Source organism: Oreochromis niloticus, linkage group LG17 (assembly GCF_001858045.2).
Source record: "Oreochromis niloticus isolate F11D_XX linkage group LG17, O_niloticus_UMD_NMBU, whole genome shotgun sequence".
In the NCBI taxonomy this organism is placed as follows: Eukaryota; Metazoa; Chordata; class Actinopteri; order Cichliformes; family Cichlidae; genus Oreochromis; species Oreochromis niloticus.
Genome location: NC_031981.2, coordinates 21,242,642 through 21,265,327, shown reverse-complemented (window position 1 = coordinate 21,265,327; position 22,686 = coordinate 21,242,642). Strand labels below are relative to the sequence as shown.

General features: G+C 40.6%; 2 protein-coding genes across 6 annotated transcripts; one reads left to right on the top strand and one right to left on the bottom strand.

Moving 5' to 3' along the window:
* The first annotated feature begins 107 nt into the window (after nucleotides 1–107).
* Nucleotides 108–6,709, top strand: dclre1c (DNA cross-link repair 1C, PSO2 homolog (S. cerevisiae)). Of its 2 annotated transcripts, none has more exons than XM_003458457.5 (15): nucleotides 108–976; nucleotides 1,079–1,130; nucleotides 1,449–1,533; nucleotides 1,631–1,690; nucleotides 1,815–1,870; nucleotides 2,428–2,529; nucleotides 2,696–2,768; nucleotides 3,062–3,202; nucleotides 3,577–3,678; nucleotides 3,885–4,021; nucleotides 4,105–4,159; nucleotides 4,591–4,679; nucleotides 4,848–4,945; nucleotides 5,196–5,270; nucleotides 5,454–6,709. In XM_003458457.5, exons 1-15 carry the CDS (start codon nucleotides 868–870, stop codon nucleotides 6,098–6,100), a joined length of 1,881 nt encoding a protein of 626 aa, XP_003458505.1. In that variant the 5' UTR covers nucleotides 108–867; the 3' UTR covers nucleotides 6,101–6,709. The 2 variants fall into 2 exon arrangements, with proteins under 2 accessions (XP_003458505.1, XP_005463544.1); XM_005463487.4 differs by having other exon boundaries at nucleotides 112–976; nucleotides 5,451–6,709.
* Nucleotides 6,710–15,008: 8,299 nt separating this feature from the next.
* Nucleotides 15,009–19,864, bottom strand: LOC102082896 (overexpressed in colon carcinoma 1 protein). Of its 4 annotated transcripts, none has more exons than XM_005463489.3 (6): nucleotides 19,657–19,864; nucleotides 18,459–18,483; nucleotides 18,306–18,341; nucleotides 18,102–18,178; nucleotides 16,303–16,374; nucleotides 15,009–15,555 (listed from the first exon to the last, which is right to left on the bottom strand). In XM_005463489.3, the coding sequence occupies exons 1-5, from the start codon at nucleotides 19,724–19,726 to the stop codon at nucleotides 16,325–16,327; spliced, it is 258 nt and encodes an 85-aa protein (XP_005463546.1). In that variant the 5' UTR covers nucleotides 19,727–19,864; the 3' UTR covers nucleotides 15,009–15,555; nucleotides 16,303–16,324. The 4 variants fall into 4 exon arrangements, with proteins under 4 accessions (XP_005463546.1, XP_005463545.1, XP_013121734.1 ...); XM_005463488.3 differs by having other exon boundaries at nucleotides 16,308–16,374; XM_013266280.2 differs by having other exon boundaries at nucleotides 18,102–18,341.
* Between the last annotated feature and the right edge of the window lie 2,822 nt (nucleotides 19,865–22,686).

Sequence of the window (22,686 nt, the reverse complement as noted above, 5' to 3'; positions counted from 1 at the left end):
GAATTCTGGAAATAATCCCAAAAGATCCATTTTATCAAAAAAAAATCTTTTAAATAAAAAAAAGGAAAAAAAGTCAGAATTCTGACTTCTTTTCCAGAATTCTGGAAAAGAAGAAAAAAAGACGTGCCCGCTTTTTTCCAGTTGCCTAATCCTCTTCCCTATGTAAGCCATGCTGAAAGATCGAGACAAAACAACAACAACAACAAATTAAAAAAAAATATCAAATTCATTTGCATTTACAAAAATGTTAAAATTGGGCTTTTTTTAAATGGAGTTCTGCCTACAGACGTGCCACAGATACCAAAACGTTTTATTTTAAGTAAAGGATCTCATACATGAATATTTAATCGCACTGCATGACTTATTTAAGTGTTGTTTGTTCATTTACATTTTTTTGTAATTAATTTGCTTCGAAATCTTTTAGACGACTTTTCGACGACGCTGTTAACTGCGCTTGTTGGTTACCTGGTAACCATGAATTTTCTTCTTCTATGTTGGAGGGCAGCGGTCACAAACTTCCATTAGATGGCGACAAACGACATGCCATCTCACTGGTGATAATAATATTAGAAAAGACAGTCCAAGAAGATGGCTGAGAGATTATATTAATGTTAAATGAGTAACTGGAGCATCTTAAATTCACTCTGATGAAATACCACTGGATCAGAGTTCGCTAGCTCAACAGGAACATGTTGACACTGGGTGGCGATATTACAGGCTAAATGGTCTTAAAAACAAAGAGAAGAAGAGGAGCTCAGTTCCGGGGGCGGGACAAACAAACAAACCGGGAATAAAAATATGTTGGTTTCGTTAAAAAGTACGCATGAAAAATTTCCGGGAGACTGAAATAAAAGGGTCGCAGTGAAGATGAGTTCGTTTGCGGGTCGGATGAAGGAGTACCCCACCATCTCATTGGACCGGTTCGACAGGGAGAACCTACATGCTCGGGCATATTTCCTCTCCCACTGTCACAAAGGTGAGCCTGGCGCCTGCACATCATCGGAGGACTTGTTAGAAACGGTACATATTATATGTGTGGCCTCCTGATGGCGGGTGTCCTGTCTGTTTCACTAAACAGATCACATGAAGGGGCTGAAAGGACCTCTGCTGAAGAGGAAGCTGCAGTTCAGGTGAAGCCTGGGTGCTGTTAAACTGATATTTAATTCAGTGATGCTCAGATATTTGAGTCAAAGTTGAGATTTGTCTCAGACTTCGGGTGAAGAATTAAAATTGTGACCTTTCTGCACTAATTTACCATCTTTTAAACTTACTGTGAAACTTTACTATGTCACAGAGGATACAGTTCAGCTGCTTGTTGTGGGCGTTATGGGCATCAAGCAGTCCCATCATTGAATGGAAAGACGAATTCTTCCTGCTGTGAAACAAAAAATTTACACTGCTTTAATGAGTGTGTAACTCAGGGCTGAATATAAGTTTGTTGTTTGCAGTCGCACTGTGAGGCTTTACTGCTCCTTTGTAACCAAAGAGCTGCTGCTGAACAATCCAAAGTACGCTTTTTGGGAGGAATACATCGTGAGTACATAACTCTGCTGTTATCAGATTGTTTTTTAAATATTTAAACAGAAGATGTATAACGTGAGTTATCTCTCCTGATGAATCATCTGTTCAGGTTCCTCTTGAGCTCGAGAGCCCGACTCAGATTTCTCTCGTGGACGAAGCATCAGGAGAGGTATTGGGCTCATCAGTTTGAGTCTGGCTCTGTGTCGAATTTCAAACTAATAGAAGTCAGACGTGTAGCTGTAGATGCAACCTGTCGTCCATGTGTGTGAGTTTGTTGTTTTTAACCCTGACAGAAAGAAGAGGTTGTGGTGACGTTGCTTCCAGCAGGTCACTGTCCCGGCTCCGTCATGTGAGTTTAATTTTCCACTAACATTTGTACGTTTGGAGGATTTCACTCTTCCCAAGCTTCAAGCTGATCCTTTACATAACACCCAAAACTTTAATCACAACTCAGAACACAACTCGCATAGGGAAATCTATTGTTTAGATCTTCTGATCCTTTACTTACTGAGGTTTTGTTACACCTGGTCAGGAAATATATGATATAAGGTGACTTCAGGGTCAAATATAAGTCAGCAAAGCTAGAATCAGAGAAAGTATGTAACCTTGTGGGTTTGTTACAGAGTATAACAAACACCAGGAGACCCAGGAGAACTTAAAACACGTCTAAGTTCTTCTACAAACAATTCAGTTTCACCTCCGCTCCCACCTGCTCAGTCTGAAGCTCCCGTTTTTGTTAATTTTTCCATAATTGGCTAAATAAAGTTCACTCTTTAATAAAGTTCACTCTTTAACGTCTGTGACTTCGAGGAATTCAAAATGCGTTCTGTGTACACTTTAAAGGGGTCACATGATCAGGTGAGAAAATCGGACACCAAACAAATTGGTAGTTTGTTTGTATTGCAGGTTCCTGTTTGAGGGTTCCCATGGAAACGTGTTGTATACAGGAGACTTCAGGTTGCCTGTCGGAGACGTGTCCAGAATGGAGCACCTACACTCGGGCAGCAGGTCTGTCACCAAACATCGCCATGATCCTCGTTTCAATCTGAGTTTCTCTGATTCGCTGCGTCTGGAATGTGTTTTCTTCTTGAGCTGTGATTGGACAGCTCACGTAAGCGTCAGATGTGGCTTGTTTTGGAGCGCTAAGTTCACGCTGCTGTGTCGTGCTTCACAGGGTCAAAGACATTCAGAGTATCTATCTGGACTCCACCTTCTACGACCCGCGCTTCTACCAGATCCCATCGCGGGTACGTGCTGGTTTTCAGTCACTGCTGAGATATACAGTTAACACTCAGGGACAGGTGCCAGTTCATTAAGGACACCTCGCTCAAACTTAATATTTAGTACATGAACCTTTTATTGTAAATAAGTCATAACCTCACTGAAATTTCCTCCATTAAAAAATCTTGTTATGACTTATGTTATAACTCAGGATGATTATGATGAATTAGAAGCTGTGAATTTTCTATGATTTTAATCTGTATTTGAGCGTGTGTGTGTGTGTGTGTGTGTGTGTGTGTGTTCGTTCGTTTGTTCGTAGGAGGTCTGTTTATCCGGAATCTCCGAGTTGGTTGGAAAGTGGATCATTCAGAGTCCTCATCATGTTGTTTGGCTCAACTGTAAAGCTGCGTATGGATACGAGTACCTGTTTATCAACCTGGGAGAGGAGTTCAACACACAGGTCTCTTTTGTCAGCCTTCCTTCCCTCATCACCATACCATACCATACCATACCATACCAGCTTTATTTATAAAGCACTTTCACATAAAACCAGGGTTCACAAAGTGCTGTATATATACAAATAGCATAAGTAAAATAAAATGAAAAATAAGATAAAATAAAAGAAATAACTAACTAAATAAAATAAAACATGTTAAAACACAGTTATGGAAGCTACATTGAGTATTTATTAATGAAAGGTTTAGAGGCATGATGAGTAAAACTTCAGTAGCTGGTAAACCACAGACATCAACTATGGGGAGAAACTGATGCACGGATGGAAATATTAACCTCATAATCATCACTGTAACATGAAGTCCACTGTTTTTCCTGCAGATCCACGTCAACACTCTGGCGATGTTCAAGAAGATGCCGGAGATCCTAAGCTACGTGACAACCAACCGCAGGACTCAGATACACGCCTGTCGACACCCAAAGGTCCCGTTTTAGTCTCTCACAAACAAATTCGTGGTTCCTTTACTTCAGAAGTTTAGATTTGTTTTCCTGAACCTCCAATATTTCTGAAAAAGAACTGCGTTTATGATAACGAACCATTTCCACTTCTTATACAAAACCTAAATCTTTTCTTCTTTCATTCTTTCCGTTCCTGCGACACTATGTTTTCTCTGGACTTTTGTTTGTAGGATGAAGAGTTTTTCCAAGGAAACCGGCTGCCGTGTGGATGCACGGCTGCTGATGGGACGCCTCTTCGCATCATCAGCATCAAACCGTCCACCATGTGGTTTGGAGAAAGAACCAAGAAGACCAGCGTCATAATAAAGTAAGAACAGCTCCAGCGTCATGCGCTCATTAGAGATAAAGTTTGGTTTTGTGCTCCAAATGTATTTTTGTGTGTTTATGCAGGACAGGAGGCAGTTCATACCGAGCCTGTTTCAGCTTCCACTCCTCCTACTCCGAGGTAAACGCGCTTCCATTCACACAGTATAGTATTTGGACCTTCTTGTTTGAAGTCATTAAAGATGTGTGCAAAACAATCATTCCATTCTGGAAAAACAGTTCGGAGAATTAAAACCCCCAAATTATCCCAATATTCCTTGCCCAGGATGAGTAGATGTATACTTGTGTCGCATCAGTGCTAATGTTTCAGGCCATGTTTATTTCTGTTTGGACATTGAAACCAAAGCCCCACCCACTTGCTCTTCAAACCTTCTGTTTATGAGGGGCAGCCAATCAGAGGAAGACTGCACTAAGAACTACTATGATATCAGTAAGGATTATTTTGAACTGTGAATCATGCAAAGCTGCTGTATCAGAGTCAAAGCTGGAAGAGTAGTCCACTTTAAAAGGACTTCATGTTGTTTCTGTTGCTATGCTTCTCCTGATTTTCAGATTAAGGACTTCCTGTCGTACCTCCAGCCGGTGAATATCTACCCCAGTGTCATCCCCATTGGTCGAACACTGACTGAAGTCACACAGATGTGAGTCTACTTCATTTTAATTGTACAAATGTAAAAGTCTAAACTTACTTTTACTTTTACATGATTTATAATCAAATATAACTTGGCGTAACTTTAAAGGGTTTTACTGCTGTCTTTAGTCTATAATCTAACAGTTTAACACGATGCGATTTCTGCATGTCTGATCAGGTTGAAGCTGATGTGCAGGAAGCAGTCTGATGAGGCGGCGTTCGTTTACAAACCTCTGGGAGTCCTGAAACGCAGCAGGGTGCAGCGACCTACTTATGGTAACACAAACACACTCGTAATGACAGGTGCTCTACACAACAGCACGCGGGCCTGCCGCCACGCTTGTTTACAGATCACTGCTCAGCCCAGTTTGTGCCTCTCCCGCGTTGCCTTTCATTCAGCTCCTTCACACAAACACAGGAGGCGATACCTTTATAAGCATTTGAACAACAGGCAGGAATGTGCCGTGGTGCTTCACTAAGCTAGACGAGTCAGTAAAACGAGGCTGATGTGTGTTTGTTTGTTCAGACTCAGAGAGCGATGACGAGCTGTTTGATGGACTCGATGTGGCACCAGTGAGGAAGAAGTTGGGAGTACAAAAAGGTAAACCTGCAAGTCACTTGCTGTCACTTTGATTTGCACCAAAGCAGCTGAAATGGATTCACAGGGTCTGAGATGAGCGAGTGGGCCCACGACAGGAAGTGATGTCATGTTGCAGTATTTTTTTTTGCCCTGAGCACTTCACTGTGACTGTTGTTTCATTTGTTTCTTTTGTTCTATAAGTAGAGGGAACTCCTGAAACAACAGCGCTCCCTGTGAGTGTGGAGGAGTCTTTAGCGCCGACCGTCACCGATGCCCAGCCTGCTGCTCGTAACTACGTCGACTGCACCGAGTCCAACGGCGAGGAGGATGAAGAGGAGGAGGAGGAGCAGCAAGGTGACGAGGAAAAGGTTGGAGCCGGACAGCCGGAGGACATTTCCTCTCAGCCTCCAAGGTGGGAGGACTTCTTCACAACCGAGACTCTGACCGACAGCCAGAACAGCCTCAGGAGCCAACCACAGTCCTGCTGCTCTGGGATGACCGGCTCGCAGACACCCGATCTCTTCAGCGACGAAGAAACTGCCCCCGATGGCTTCAGCCTGACGCTGTCCGGCTCGCTGTCCAATCATTCCTCTCAGAACATGGACTCGTGTTTACCCGACACCCTGATCATCCAACCAGAGCTGGACGGGCAGAAACAAGGAGACAGCGAGACACAGAGGGAGGAGGGGGATGACAGAATCACCCTATCGGAGTCTCAGCAGTCGTCAGACTTCGATATTCCCTGCACGCCGGAGTCGAAGGTGCCGCGGCCTGATGAGCTCTCTCAGCTGTACAGGAAGCTGGCTGCAGGAGAGGCCGTCAGGGCTCTGGACTACAGGACCGAACATTAATGGGGGGGATCCTAAAGAAACTGTGCAAACTAGAAAAGTAAAGCCTTAAAAAGCAGTAGGACGAGTCCAAAACAAGCAAACCACACAGCTACCTCCGTTTTAGTGACGAACCTGCAGCTCAGCTTCACTTTACAGCAGGCTCGATGATCCTGAACACCCCTCTGAGATCCCCCGCTACCACACTGGGGCAGGAGGAGAGGTTAACATGCACTCAGTACCTGCTTCCAGCATGAAGAGTTTCTCAGCCTAATTAGAGAGCATAAATGGACCAAACTTTAACGTCATTTTCTTCAGACCTGTCGTTCTCACTTACACCTGTAAGCCGTCACATTCCTTCTGCAGGCTGAGCTGAAATTTCCTCTCCTCCAGCGTCAGCGTGGCCTCCAAACCACACAGACCTCAGTTTGTTAAACCACACACACTCGTTCCTGCGCACTTTAAGCTGATTGGTGGATTCTTGCACCTGTGCAGGTCACAGCTGACACTCGTTCCTTCTCTGCTAGCAGTTTGTGGTTTGTTCTGCTTCAGCTGCTGACAACAGGAGGGGAATGTTTGCATTAAAGCTAAACTTTTGTTCCAGAAACAAATAAAATATTTATTTTTAACTCAGGTGTTATGGCTGATTATTCAGATCAAAATGTTGTGTTTGATGGGAAAAAGCACTAAAAATGCCAGAAATTCCCAGATTTTTAGAAAATTCCTAAAATAAGTGGAAGAACTGCTCGACCAAAGCTGTGATTGTGAAATACACTACAGCTCAAACTGAATCCTTTTTATTGTCCATGATGACAAAAATTCAAAAACTACAAATATATTCTGTATAACAATAACAAAGCAAATCTTTACTGTATAGAAACTGAGTTGGATTAATTTTAGCTTTAAATCAGGTTTTTCCAGCTGCATGTGAAACAGCTGCTAGCTGTCTGCTCAGCTTCACCTCAGCTAACTAAAGTTCCAGAACTGGACGCCTGCACCGTGTTGGGGCTGTTGGAGGATTTTTAATGCAAATGTCTGACCAATAATCCTAGTTTCTAGGCTAATTGAGCAGGTAAACAAGTGAGGACTCTCACTCAAAGGCCTTATTCACTCAGTGTGTTCAAGTGCTTTTTATTTTCTGCGCTTCAGCACTTTTGCACAGTGCTGAGTACCGCTGCTGAGGTTTGAATCCAGCTTTTGTCCTGATGTGTGGAGTTGCCAAGTACTCTGGCTTCTTTCCAGGGTAAAAAAACATTCATGGATCAGATTAACGCCCCTTATCTTTCCAGCCCTGGAGTTTTCCTCTCTGTTTCTCCAGAAGCCACAGTGGAAATAAAGGAAAGGCACCAAAATAACCTGCTTCATAAAATCTGCTTGGAATTCAGAAAAATAATTATCGACTGTCAGAGCGACCCAGTGGCTATTGTCTGTATGCACTTTATGCTTCTTATATATAACGTGGGGGGTTAAAAGTGAATGCAACTGGTTTTCTCCTGATGGCTTTAGACACATGGTCGTCCATCTGGAATAGATCTTTAGAAAATAAAAATAATAACTGCCGAATGTGAATCACGATGTCGTCCACTGAAAGTTTGAGGAGAAGGAGAGAGCCGGCACCACTGAAGCTGGATGACGGCTTCTCAGTTTCACTTCTGTGTTAATGCTCTGAGGGGGCACCGGATCACCAACTTCACCTCAGTGCGCTTGCAGTTTGTGCCCCGCAGAGCTGAGACAAGAGGCTGCAAGCTTTTATTCCCAACAGAGCACATCACAGGGAAGCTCAGATTAGGTCTGCAGAGGCTCTAAAGCACTCTGTAACCATCCTATTGTGATATTTGTAAAATCCCTATTAAAAAAATCTGAAAACACTAAATTCATTAGACTAGTTTCTACTTTTTAACTTTAATCTTGAAAAATGAAAGGTTCTAAAATGTGTTATTTATTCAGCATTTCCCCTCAAAAGGTAGTGAGAATTTTTTTGGCTGGCCAATTACACTACAGGTAATGATAACGATTATTTTGTCTTAATTTACAGGCTTATTCAATCATTTCATTATCAGGGAATTTCCTTGAATGTATATGGTATGGTTTTTTGGTAAGTAAGGTATTATTTATTCAGTCACACTTTAGGCTTGCAACTGAGACCATAAAATCATCAGGAGGTCATAAAGGAAATGTGAAGTGGAGCAATTTCCCCCTAAAGTTAATTTTCCCCTACAAGATGGGTTGCCCCCTGCTGGCCATAAGAAAGAATGCAGGTTTATTCCACTTTTTGTTCCTGGGGAGCCACGCCCATTCTTTACAGTTTACATCTGTGGTTACGACAACTGGTGAAGGCAACATTTACGTCATAGTATGCCAACGTTTGGTTGGAGTTCACAGCAAGGCCAGAATTACTGTGGCCGTGTGCAGTGAACTTTAAAATGACATCATGAAAATAAGATGGACTTAAGTTGCTCACGTTGGCAATTACATGCAGTCTGTTTGTGCTGATAGGGCAGTTAACTGAGGTGAAGCACTAAAAATCTGTTGCCACGTAGGCGCTTCATAGACTTCAAATAGAAAATCTTCCACAAATAGTGACGTAGTTGCTGCAGGATGGCAATTTAACTGCAGAATGAAACAGGCGCTGAGCAACCTGGTATTTGTATAGGAACATAACCAGTCTGCAACCAGCTGAGTTGAGTCCCGTGCTGCTTTGAGATGCATTGCAGATGAATTGCACTCACTGGTGCAAAATGACTGAATGACAGCACTGTATTGGCAATCGGTCAAATGATCATTTGATCATTTGCAAACCTTCGCCAATCAATCCAAGAGCGACTGCAGACAGTCTGAGTCAAACTGCAACTGTTTCTGACAGTCCCCAAAAGTTGATTCTGTTCATCTGGACGTAGCGTTTTCAGTGGGGGAAACGTTTCGTCACCCATCCAAGTGACTTCTTCAGTCGCAGCTGACTGACTGCAGATTTCCCCAACCTTATAAACAGTACATTTGCATAATGACTGAAACTAGCACCACTGAGGTAACAATGGCCTGTGAGATCAGTTCGTTGATCATTAATATACAAACTCTAATGACAATAACCACTGATCAAAGACCACTAATCAACACTGTTAACCTTTGCTGTATTTTTCACAGTAAAATACCACAAAATGCCCAGTAACTTACCTGAAAACATTTCTACAGTTAATTACTGTAATTTGCTTTGCATTATGGGTATATTAAGGTTATTTACAGTAACTTACTGTATTTTTTAAAATTGCGGTAGTAGTTATACCTACCGTTAACACATTAGCAGTAGTGCTACTGTATTATGTGATTTGAATGGTTCATCATACTGTTTGTGTATTTTTACTCTTTCAGTGGTTGGTTGCAATAGTGCATTACATTTTAACTCTTTCACTGCCAACCATTTCCAGAATTTCCTCCAACCTAGTGCCATTTGTCAGTATGATACCAGTGAATGTATTATGGTTTTGACTTTTTAGGGGACTTGCCTGTGTGTAAGGTTCAAGAATTCTGATCATCTAATCTGCTGCATGCAGTTGTATGCACATGCACAGCTGCTGCAAATGTGTGCTTGCCACTGCATTGCCATAGAGATCAATTCAAGTGACAGCTGCTCCTGGGGAGAGGGAAAAGAATGCAGAAAGGCCTCCTTGTAGGGAAATTTTATAAAGCAAGGTTCTCCAAATCTCTCCCAAAATTCTGTGTTTTCTTAATTGACTTCCATTCATATGTAAAGACTGGTTAACTACAAATAAAAAAAGCAGAATTCACATTGCTGCATCTCCATCACTTATCTCTGATTAACCCTGAACAAGATTCACACTTCCTTTTGTTAATTTTTTTACTTGCCACTATTCTGTTGTTGGATTTCACTTAGGTTGTTGCTGCTGTCTGTTTTTGTGTAATTTTGTACTTGTGACAAGTAGTGAATAAAGTTATTTAAAAAAGACGCAGAAAGGCGAACTTCAGTCAGTGGAGAATATTGTAATAATTTCGCGGAGGCTTCTCAGTCGAGCAGTAACTGAATTGCTCATTTACTGAACGTGCAACATGTACAGAACTCTTCTGGGAACTAGTCAACCTAACTTAGTGAAACACACACTGAATGCATGCTGGCCCCGCCCACCTACCTACCTCTACCAACCACCACTCCATATCCTGACTGACATGACCTGTGATCCAGTGATTGACAGGAGAGGAAAGACAGGCCAACTTTGCTAACTCTTCGTTACGATATGCTCGAGAGGACAAAAGATTTTGCACCTCGTTATTGTTGGACCTCTGTGTGGAAACTGCAAACGGGACGTCATAAGGTAATGCAAAGGACTCTCCTACCTAACATACTCGTTTATTAATTTTTAAGAGCATATATATTTTTTGTGTGGGGGGTGGGGAGGGGGGGCTTAAAATCGGTGTTAGCTTGGTCGAAATAGCACATTAGCTGAATTATTCTGGAAAAATAGGTTGTGTGTGTTTTTTTTCTTTTCTTATTTAAATATATATTTAGATATATATTTTCCATGGGGAGGGGCGAGGAACACAGGCGCAACGACAGTCTTTGTCTTTTTCCCGCCGAGTGTGGTGCATTGTCCTCCTGCGCTTCTGTTCTATGACTATTGAGAAGCTGGCCACGCTAACAGTGGGACATTTAGCTTCAGCTCTTTGAAAGACAAGACAAAGCAGCAGGTAAAAATACACATTTAATGAGAATAAAGAAAGACAACTTTTTTTTGGGAAATTTAGATACTGCTAAAACAATCTTATCCAGTTTTGAGCTTGCTCATGTAGGTTAGCCTGCTTTATTTAATTTTGTGTGAGCTGCAGTACACAACATTAAAAAGTTAATATAACATTAGGTTGGTGGCGCGAGGAACTCCAACCACATTGCTTGCTGCTTCTACTGCACATTCACCCAATGTATATACTATATATATTTATAATGTTATTCCTCTACACCCCCCCCCCCCCCCCCCCCCCCCGTTTTTGCACATGTCGAGGAGCATGTCAGGATACATTTCACTGTGTGTTATACTTGTATAACTATGCATGTGACAAATAAAGGACCTTGAACCTTGAACCTAAGTTTAATATTTATTATTTTTTTAAGTGGGAAGGGGAGCATGTTTTTTTTCCTTTAATACAACGTCTTCCAGGGTCTTTTTCATAGGAAAACCATGTAACGTCTGTGTTAGGTTGGTCAAAAGAGCAATTAGTTGAATTATTCTGGAAAAGATGGGTTGTGTGTTTTTTTTCTTTTATTTACTTATGTAAATATATTTTTCAAGGGTTAAATAAATGCAACATTAAATTAACAATTGTCTCTCTGTCTTTTCCCGCCCAGTGTGGTGCATTGCTGTCCTCCTGCCCTTGCTGGCCGCGCTGACAGTGTGATGTAGCCTCAGTTCTTTGAGAGACAAGACAAAACAGCAGGTAAAAAGACATATTTAGTGAGAATAAAGGTAGACAACATTTTTTGGGAAATTTAAAGACTGCTAAAACAATCTAACCCAGTTTTGAAGTTTCTCATGCAGGTTAGCCTGCTCTAATCTCAACTGTGGTTTATTGTTTCATAGGTTCCATTTAAAAAGCAAGACAGTGTAGTGGTCTGTAAATTAGTCGCAGTTAGTTGCAGTGCCATTGTTAAGGGGTTTAACGTCAGCTTGACAGACCCTCCAAAATTTTTCCTCCAGTGTTTCAGGGTCTGCATGGTTTAAGTTAATAACATTGATCTATAGATAGTTTTTCTTTTAACTTTTTCCCATTTTTTGATACAACCCAAGCAATGTAGATCCCTTCTTTAATAATAGAACAAACAGATAATAGATTGAGATGTTTTTCAGTCACTGTTGTGTTGTTGCCATGCTCTTTGCAAATTAAAAGTTAAGTCAAATTCAGACACATGCAGCCATGTACAGGTGTAAATTTTGTGGTGTTTGTAGTTCAGAATTAAGACAATTTTGTTATCATACGAAGAAACATCAGCACACAGCTAATTATCGATTCACATGTGGAATAGAGCAATGTCCTTCTTCCTATCGAACATTTTCTGCATTCAGATCCCATATGCACAGGAACCACCGCTATCGCAGGGCTCAGACTAAACACACCCATTTTAAAGGAAATCTTGCTTGTGGAGTTGAGGCATGTTTCTATGTGGCAGAGAATTTTTCAGCATTATGCACTCACTTGAGATTTCATATTATAGATGGCAAGAAAGTTGTCTGTCCTTATGATGACTGCCACAAACATTTCAGAGTGCGCTCATCTTTTGCCACACATTTATCCAGGAAACATAAGCCGGTGATAACAACTCAGGTGTCAACTCTCCCCGAAAATATAGACTGTACTCAGCCTTCTGAGGAGAATCTGACTCCAACTCCATGTGATCATCTAGAGGATCAAAGCCAGAGACTTCAGTGGAACAAGGAGATTGAACATCTGCTACGTGAGTGCGACAGTGCAAAGCTGAACCACAACCAGATCGCCACAGCAGCCATCCTTCTTCTGATGAAGTACTTCCAAGAAAAAGAGGACTCAATCTTCATCTTGGCTGACGTAATTATATTTAAAATTTTACACATGCACTCTCAATACTGTCAACATAAACAAAGGAAAAATATTTCAATGATTTTGGGTATCATCATTCAAATCAGTTCCTTTTGTGTTTTAAAGGCTTTTTCCACCAAGATGTCTGTTGAGAGAGAGATGACCTTACCCATCACACCAAGGGTAATAGCGCTTGGTAAGTAAATAGTTTCAATCCTCTTGTAATATTTTTGTAAAAAATCTATGTAATTATTGTGGTATTTGTACCCACAACAACTTACTTAACAGGGGTTTGTCTGTTTTATGTTGTATAAAAATAGAATACACACAGTTTGCTGCTGTTTCTCTTATTATTTATTATACACAATGACCAACAGGAAAAAACAGCCTTAACATTTCAGCACAGGCCAAAATGCCAAAACATTAGGCAGTTTTTTCCTGTAATTGATCATAATTTTCATTACATAATAAATAATAAGAGAAATAGCAGCAAACCGTGTGGATTCTATTTTTGTACAGTGTGAGGCCTGCTATCCAGCATTCTTGTGGAAACCTTATTTGTAAGGGTGAGCACATTGTCTTATTGGACTCTTGTCTGTTTTTAGGGAATAATTTCATGTCTGCAAGCCGCTGGATGATCAGTTTGGAGGGCAAGGTATTTTATGAGCCTGAGCAGATGCATGACTTTGCCAGCACCCTTGCTGTCTTCTTTGCGTCATACTACGTTTTCAACCTTGAGTATCAGGAGTCAGCGTCCATCACACTGGAGATGATACAGAGGTAAATACTTTACACCATTAAAGCTTACACCATTTAAGAATGAAATATATGTGATAGCTTGACTACAGTTGCAGAAACATATAGGTGATTGCTGTAATGTATGTTTTAATTTTGAAATTAAAGCAGCCTTTTTTCCGTTAAAAGGTTCTTTGTGAGGATCAATCCAGACATGGGAACAAAATGCCCTGCAAAACTTGGTACAAGCCGCAAGACAGGTCGTGTCGTAAAGAGGAAGGTTACAAGCATCAGCCCTCGGATCACCACCTTCCTCCAGCGGCTCTCTGAGTTTGAATGGAGGACTTCCAACTAGGTAAGAATACAGAGATGATAATATCTTTTACATAGCTGATAATTATATACATACTGTACACACATCCATACAACAGTATGAATGATCTCAGACAGATGTGAACAAGTGAATAACCTGAGCAAACATGAATATTGATGATGTGTCTTTGACAGGTGGTGATAAAGACTACGCTGAACCCGACCATCCTGGTAACGAAAATCTAAATCCCATGTCACATTCTATTTCCTGGGACCCACTGATAATTATTACATTTTGTAAAGGATTTTTGTTTTACAATTGTAATAGTTTATTTAATGTTCATGCTGGTGGGTTTGTCCTGTTTTTAGTGGAATGAAAAACTGTTTTCCTTAAAAAAATCAAACACAGAAAGGTGAAGGACTGTGTAGTTTTCATGTACGCTTCTATTTATTTTGGTTATTGACATTGTTTTTAATCAGTTGAAAAATGTTTTTCTTGTTAAAAAAAAATTATCAACAATAAATGTTGGTTTAATTCACTATTCTGAGACTACTTTATTGAATTATATTGTTTTTTGTAAATGTTCTTATATTGAATATGAATGTTAATATTATTTTATATGCTGTAAAACACAATTACAGTCTAAACAAATTATACTGTACACAATTACAGTGTTATACTATAAACCACATTTGCAGTACAGTGATACTATAAAACTTAATCACGGTAAGTCTTTCTAACTGTAAACCACGTTTACAGTAAAGCTGCATTACCACAAACAACATTTACAGTAAAGCTGCTATACTGTAATATATGTTTACAGTAAAGTGGTTGAACTGTAAAACATCACAACAGTAAAGATACTGTAGATCAGTAATTACAGTAACTTACTGGCAATAGTGTTGCCTGTAAGTTACTGTAAAAATACAATAAAATGTCTAACAGTGAATGGCCATGAGTACCATACTGTTTATAAGGTTGGGGAAACCTGCAGTCAGCTGAGACTGAAGAACTCACTTGGATGAGTGATGAAACTTTCCCCCCACTGAAAACGCTACGTCCAGCTGAACAGAATCAACTTTTAGGGATTTACTTACCTGGATGATTAAGCATACATCAAGATGTTTGCAGACAGGTTCCCTCCCACAAGGCGACCTGTGCAATTGCATTGGGATCAAAAGTAGTTGCCCAGAGGTTGAGAGTGTTGTATGCTCAACCTATGGGTAGTCTTTTAGTTTGCAACTAACAATGCAAACCAACAAATGTCCCTATCTGCCAGAAGGTTGCCGTCCTTTTTCCTCTAATGTGACTGAGCGGTAAGCTGCAGATCGTGTTCTGTGAGCAGTTTAATCTCGTGTGAATCATTCAAAATCTTGAGGCCATCGGCTGACAATACAAAAACATATAAAGCATGCCTATTGACTTCACTTTTCAATGACAAGAGGAGCTATGCCATAATATTCACAAAAACTGTACAAATGTAATAAGGACAGCTGGCAGCTACCAATCAATCCAATGAGGCCAAATACTGAGCTCCCACTGGTGCACCTGCCTGGAATAAAAAGCCTGCAGCGTTACGTCGCCTGAGCAGCAAACTGTGACCGATTTGAATGTCCAGGTCCAAATCTACGTCTCTAACTCTCTAACCAGTTTGTCAGGGTCGCCGCAGTCAGCGGAATCAGGTGGAGTTGATTCCATCCAAACCCTCTGAGGGGACGCTGAGAGATGAAATTGGCTCTGCTGGGTGCTGCTGCTGCTCAGTGGAGACTCAGTGGGTTCCTGATGACAACACAGAGGAGCTGATGAACGCCTGCAGGGTTTCTTTTTCCTCACTCAACAAACTCCCTCTCGCTGTGTCATTCCTCCTCCGTACCTATCAGTTCACAGAGAAGCACAGACTAAAATAGGCTTCGATGGGCACCATTGCAATCTATACAGAGCTCTTAGTTTGGATGTCAGTGTGTCCTAAAGGTCATTACTGGTATTTCCCTTTTTATTTTAGTCTGTTTGCCATTTTTGCACCTTTTTCCATGTTTTTATATTTCAAAGTGTGTTTTTCCATACTTTCCAGGTCTTTACTGGTGTCATTTTATTTTTATACTTTATACCTTAGAAATAAAGTATAAAGTATAAAAAAGATTTTTTCTATACTTTACATATCATGTTTTTTAAAAAAAAACAAAAACTTTTTACACCTTATTAAACCTGGAATACTCTTGAACAGTTCACCTGTTATACTTTGTTCACAAGTCTTTCACAGCTCACTGAGCTCAGCTGCGGTGTTACTGCCCTCCGGTGGTGTTTTCATGCACTACAATGCATGACACTGTGTCCATATCTGTTTTTTTAGCTGCATTAAAATGTTTTAAATACCCTAATGTACCATCATACTGCCCGAGCCTTGAGTTGAGGACCCACGTAACTCTTTAATGGTGCATGGTGGGAAAATTGTACAATGCAAAGACACACTGGTATGGCCCTTTTACCACTGATGTAACATCTCAGCTCTCATTAATGAGACAGTGGAGAGGAACCGGAGGAGGTCGTCACTCACACAGTGAAGCATGCACAGGCTTGTCTCGCACCTTGTTGTTGAATTGTGCTATATAAATAAACTTGCCTTGCCTTCATTAAAACCAGAGTCAGTCCCCCCACAGCGGTTTCCTGAGGGACAGCGAGTCGATCGGAGGCTCTGCAGCAGTGGAAGAGTTCATTAATTAACTTCCACACACACTCAAACAATATGTTAAATGCACTCATAGCATCACTACATTACAAAATACGGAGCTGACATCGCACACACACAGACACACACACACATTAATAATAAAATGCTAACTAACACACAGCGTGCTCAGAGTTCTCTCTCTCCCAGGCTCTCGTGACCCTGAAGATTCAACAGGAAATTGAGGATGTGCATGTTTACTCGTCATGAGTTCTGATCATATTTGGGATATGATGTGGGCAGAGACATTAAGTTTATGGCGCTGTGGTTCCTCCTTCTTTATGTGTTCAGACTTTGCAGTGCTCCCAGTTTTTTTGCTCCTACTCAAACAGAACAACAGCTCCATCTTAACCCGGACCCCACAGCAAACAAACCAGGACGCAGAGCACAGAAACTCACACAAGGTCAAAGGAGGTCAGACTTAGTCTGGTAATCATTTATGTCATTATATTCAATTGGTTTAGATCACCTGTATGTCACAGTTTATTGGATTTGAACACGCCTGGTTTTGAAACAGCTTCCATTATGTTCTGTGCAAAAGCCTTGAGCCACCCCTCATTTCTTTATATATTCCTTCCAAGCAGTCAGACTTGTAATTTTTAAAGTGCACTTGACCTGTAGTTCTCCAGGCTTTCTGCGAGTCTTTCAAAATTTTTCTTTGGACATTGGCTGCTTTTTCCTCATTTTCAGTCCACTTCTTGTACCTGAACATTTTCAGAGGAATTGTTTTATTTGTTAAGCCTCTGAAATCTGACCTATTAATCATTTAAGCATAAAAAGCCACCTAACCCATGGGATTAAACAGTGTTGTGTCTATAAATGAGACAGCTTAGCAAGAAACCAATCTTTAGACACCTCGTTACTAGCAGCCTGTCACAGAGACACATTCATTTGTTTTCATTTATTTAGTTCAGTTTACAAAAAATGCCAAAGATAACACAGTTTAACAGACATAAAATAATATTTTTACACCAACTAGTCGATTCCCAAAGAACTGATAGCTGAAGACTTGGCATATCTCAACAGAAGGGTGCAGTTTGTCCTTATAAAAGAAGAATAAACTGTGAAACCATTTAAGCCCTGGTGGAGAGATGAACCCAAATCGGAAGGTTTTGATTCTAATCGTCATCAGTATGTACAGAGGAGATCAGGAGAGAGGTGTAACAGTGATCAGCCACTGGTGTTGGAGTATGGTGGAATCATGAATACAGAAAAGTACCATTAGACTTTGATTCACCATCCAAGATCATATGGAAACTTCTAATTGGCAGTGAGCATGACAATGATCCTATGTGTGACAGATGGAGCATGTATGTAAATGGGAGTATCAGGTGTATTTCTGCTTGAACGTCCTGACTCAAATCCCAAAAATAGGAAATGAAAGAGGTCCCAAAGTAGATTCCTGTGGTAAACTTTAGCTTAGATCTGGATGTCTTGAGGTTGCTAAACTGCAAAGACAAACTGAGTTCTACAGTCTGAGTTCTCTACAAGAATTTTATCCAGTTTAAAAAGAGTCCTTCCTCCTTACTTTCACCAGCTGCTGCTCATGGGTGGGATCATTGGAGTTCTCACTCTAATGTTGTAGGATCTACCCCTTACTATAGAAAGTGTCTGGAGATCACTGCTGATGTGAAATGGTGCTGTATAAATATAAAAAGTGAAACTGGTATCAGCTGATACCGTGGATGTGTTACCTCTGAGTGAGCCAATCTGGACTTGGGGTATGCTGCTCAGGTCTGTAGGCAACCCCACGTACACACCTCCATAGTTCCTGATCTCTCACACACACACAGACACACACAAAGTCAGCTGCACAGATCAGCTCATTAGACAAATATATTAGATAACTGTGATGTATGAGATAAAAAGATTTTATAATGAAAAAATGAATGACTGACTTCCGTTTGTCATCTTCTGGCACTGACTCAACTGATCTGTTGACAAACACGCACACACAGAGTCAGCTGATTTATGTTAACAGACAACATGAGAGGAAGGTCAAACAACAGTGACATGTTTCAAGATGAAAATACGTTTGAAACTGTACTCACAGCGTTGATGAAAACTCAGCAGGATCTGAAGTCAGTGACAGAAACAAGATCAATCAAGAGTTAAATTCGTTCCTGCTCACTGAAATCACTTCGTTAAGAAAAAAACTTTGACATTTTCACACACTGAAAATTCAGTATTTGTTTTATCCAGAGCAAAGAGCCAAGGTGAGAAAGTAGACAGCCATGAAAACTTTACTTTGGGTATTTATAATGAAAACTTTGTATAAATGGAAAAACTGATGATTTGTAAGATTTAAACATCTGTGACAGCTCAAAAATCACCAATAATTTCCTCACCAGATAAACAATCTTTGACACTTTGATTCATCTTTCTGTCGTGTTTTATTAACTTTTCTCTTTAAATCTTGATTATTAAAAGTTTATCCAGCCTTTCCTAAAAAATAATATTCTCAGAAAAAAAGTCTCTCTTGTTGTTCCTGACTGGCAGCGAGTCGCTGTTCCCCTCTCGTTTGTCTCCGTCCGTCCTTCTCTTCGCTACAGACAGACAGACATAAACAAATGGAAATGATTCTCCTTCCCTTCAGAGAACAAACCAGGAGTTTCAAAAAATGCACAAGAAGCAAAAGAAAAAAAAAAAAAAAACAACCCAAAATGAGATGGAAAATAAGGTTACAGTCATAAAGAGATATCAGCCCATCAGATAGTGACTCACATGACGCTTAAAAACAACCAACATGGGAGACGAATCAGCAGAAAGAGACCGAAAAAAAACAGACACTAACAGAAAATTACTCACAAAACCAAAACCATCCTGAAGACATGCACAATGACTAAAATCACACATTAAATTATTTTGAAGTAACCCAAATGATAACAATAAAAAGTAAAATCAGTCGATCCTGATTGCTTTTAATTATAGTTAAGTAAAAGCACAAATGAACTTTGAAACAGCCAAACACCACGAACTGTAACTTAAACCTTACAGATGAATTGCTTTCCAGCATTTCCAGGAGTGTCAGAAATCCCTGAAAACTTTAATTGATTTTGAGCAGACAGACTCTGCTTTCACCTCCTACAACTTCCAAAGTCAAAAACTCTACAGACTGGACCGCTAACAGCTGCAGGACATAAAAAAGTTACTAAAGCACCTTTAATAACTAAAGGCAAAATAAGACACCTTAAACCTGCAAGCTGCTCCATACGACTAACAGTATGTTCAGTTTTTCAGTGCCCTCACCTCTGCTGCGCTTGCTGCTGCTGTTGTTGTTAGTCACGTGTTTGGCTGGAGAGGAATTTCCACATCCCATCTCAGAAAGAAAAGGAAAAAACAGTAGCGAGAGGAGAAATGGAGCAAGAAGAGTGAGCTCGAACAGAGAGGACAAAAACGTCTCTTATCTCGCTCTTACTCTCAGCTGAAGCTCCCAGTGTGGAGGAGACAGGATTAGATGATGGCAAGGGAGGGAGGAGGTGAAGGAGAGGGAGGGAGGGAGGAGAGACGGAGAGTGTGTTGACCCCTGCTGCTGAGGGAGCAGAACTTCAAGTGTGTGTTTCAGAGTGTGTGTCATGCTTTAAAATCTCTGCGCAGTTTTAGAGGAAGCAGATCAAAGTCAGCTAGAATTGATTTAATTGGTGGATTTCTGCTCAAATGGAGCTGAAACAGGATTAGAGGAAAGTGGTGACAGAAGAGTGGGAAGCACACCTAAAGCATGGATCGGTTACTGATCAGACCAACCAGGAACAGGACCGGGGAAGCTGATCTGAAAAATATACAAGGACAACTCACGAAAGGGAAACAAGATAAGACAACAAAGTATGAAAAATATACAAAAATTATACCACAAACAGACAGTAAATGGCCACAGAGACCACAAAGAGATGCAATTTAAAACCAAAACTGCCAAAATAAAACCTCAAACCAGCACATCGTGCAAAACAAACTTCGGCCTTAAACAAAAATGGAGGAAAAATGGAGTGTTGCGATGTCCACGACAGCTTTTTTACTACATCCTCTTAAAACAACCTGGAAGATGGAATTTTATCACCAAAGCTCCAAGATGTTAAAAACATTTGGGACATTTTGGGACCCTCCATTTTTTCTGATGTTTGTTGTGAGTGCTCCTCATTACCGCCCAAAGGTCACAGAGTGGGAGGTAAAAACAAACTTCCACTCAAAACAAAGCCAACAATAAGTCTGCAGTGAGTGTTTAGTGTTCCTGAGCAGGTCGGATCTGTGGTGTCTGGCTCTTGATGACAGCTGTTGTTGAGAAGAAAGCAGTCTGTTCCACGGAAGTACTTTTATTATTGTTCTTGGCCTCTGTCCTCGCTGCTCCTTCTGTGCTTAAACCTACAATGAGTCATGCCACCCACACTCTAACCTCACATCCAGCCTCGCCGCTGCTCTCACCTCAATTACAGGCGACAGGAAAGTGACTTTCAGGAAATAATTGATTGTTCTCGCCGTTTCCAGCAGGAAGTGGAAAATGACTTCTGTACTCGTGCTGAGAGTTTTTCATCCTCACAAAAAAGTTTCAGCGTGCCGAGTTTGGAAGATTTGATGATAAGATTTTGCTGCTATAATAAAACAAGGATGACACGCTCCTTCAGCGGCTACATTAGAGTGAAACGGACGAACAGGTCAGAAAATAAAAATAAAAGGAAGGAAGGAAGGAAGGAAGGATGTCTAAAGGCTGAATAATTTGGAATTACACGCTCTATTGTATGTTCACTGATGAAAACACTCTTTCTCTGCAGATCTGAAACAAACAACCTTCAGGCCTACAAAATGAAGCTAAAGCTGCGGTTCCTATAATGACCACTTGAGGGCTACAGCAGAATAAACATGTTTACAGCCCGATACCCAAACTGTTTTAACCTCTGTGGACAGTTCTCCTCATAACAGCTGTTCAGAGAGCAAATTTATGGTATAATGCATCTTTTTGGATTTTGTTTAAAATAATGTACAGCTGCAGCCGAGCGCTGTCTGTAAAGCTTCTGCTTAAAAATTCAACATGGCCGACGCCATCAATGCTAACGCTCAGTCTGCAAAGATGATGTCATGCTGGCTACATCCACCACGCTTTCACCTGACACACATTTTTTTATATGATCTTTTATTTATACACGAACTGATGTCATGCATCATTCTTGGGCTTGTCTTCAAAACTCGTCCAATGCAGAAGACATTCAGGTATCAATACACAGAGTTCAACATTGTTTAAGCAGAGAAATAATAATCAATCATAAAGTTTTCCAGCTGCACAAATGTGCCTAATGCCAGGAAACAGAGGCTGTAAATGAGAGCAGGGTGCAGAACAATCTGAGGTGAAATTTTAGAGAAAGAACACATAACCCAAAGTGTAATTCCACATTAAGGAAACAGGGGGGAAGTATTGTCATGAATGTGCTGCAGTGGGAAGCAGGAGTGAGTCAGAACGAACCAGCATTTCCATCAAATGTTGAAAAAAATAAATCAATACAAAGTTTTTTTTCTTCATGAATCCTTTGCCTAACAATCATTAAAATCAACAAGCTGCTCCTGAAGTGCTCACGATGACATCAGCAGCAGCAGGTAACCAGCAGTAGGGCTGCCATAAATGATTATTTTGATAGTCGACTAGTCACCGATTATTTATCAGATCATGCATCAATTGAACGTAAAACGTACAGCTTATTGCACCAGCATACACCTGCTCTTATATAACTATCACTCACTTACAGCTTGAAGTGTTTAAGGTATGTGCTAACTATAAATAAAGACAAGATGATAAAACTTTTAATGAAATTTGCAGATTGTCTCGGTGGAGTTTAATAAACTCAGCTGTCCGCTCTTTGGTCTCTCGACCATCTAACACTTTTGTTTAATCAGTGTTCTGTTTGATGTTTATTCAGCTGTGTGAAAACTATAACTTTAATCTCAGCCAAGCCTATTTACTCAGGAACAAATAAAACACTGAAAAAACGCCAAACAATAACATTTTCAAGTTATCTAAGTGACTTATATATCATGTTTAACCTGAGTAGCGAAAAACCGCTGGGGATTTGAAAACGATGTGCTGGGAGTCCGATGTTCTCGCTGCTCTGGTGAGCCTTGACCTCCCGGTCTGCTATTGATCTGGTGGGTAACAGACATCTCTGAAAACGTCAGAGCACTTTTGCAAAAATGTGATGTCTTGATAAATCGAGCAGATATTTGAAGTTTACACCGCGACATTCTCCCCTGAAAGAGTAATATTAAAACTACGTAGCTGCTGCCATCGTTGGTAACTGG

Bases quoted from the DNA above. Each gene is read 5' to 3' on its own strand.
- LOC102082896 (XM_019347336.1), bottom strand. From the start codon at position 19,726: ATGGGATGTGGAAATTCCTCTCCAGCCAAACACGTGACTAACAACAAC. The intron at 18,342-18,458 runs GTGAGTACAGTT...GTTTGTCAACAG, and splicing joins GCTGAGTTTTCATCAACGCT to ATCAGTTGAGTCAGTGCCAG. The intron at 15,556-16,307 runs GCAAGGCAAGTT...GTGAACTGATAG, and splicing joins TGACTCTGGTTTTAATGAAG to GTACGGAGGAGGAATGACAC.
- dclre1c (XM_005463487.4), top strand. From the start codon at position 868: ATGAGTTCGTTTGCGGGTCGGATGAAGGAGTACCCCACCATCTCATTG. The intron at 2,530-2,695 runs GTCTGTCACCAA...CGTGCTTCACAG, and splicing joins CACCTACACTCGGGCAGCAG to GGTCAAAGACATTCAGAGTA. The intron at 4,680-4,847 runs GTGAGTCTACTT...ATGTCTGATCAG, and splicing joins CTGACTGAAGTCACACAGAT to GTTGAAGCTGATGTGCAGGA.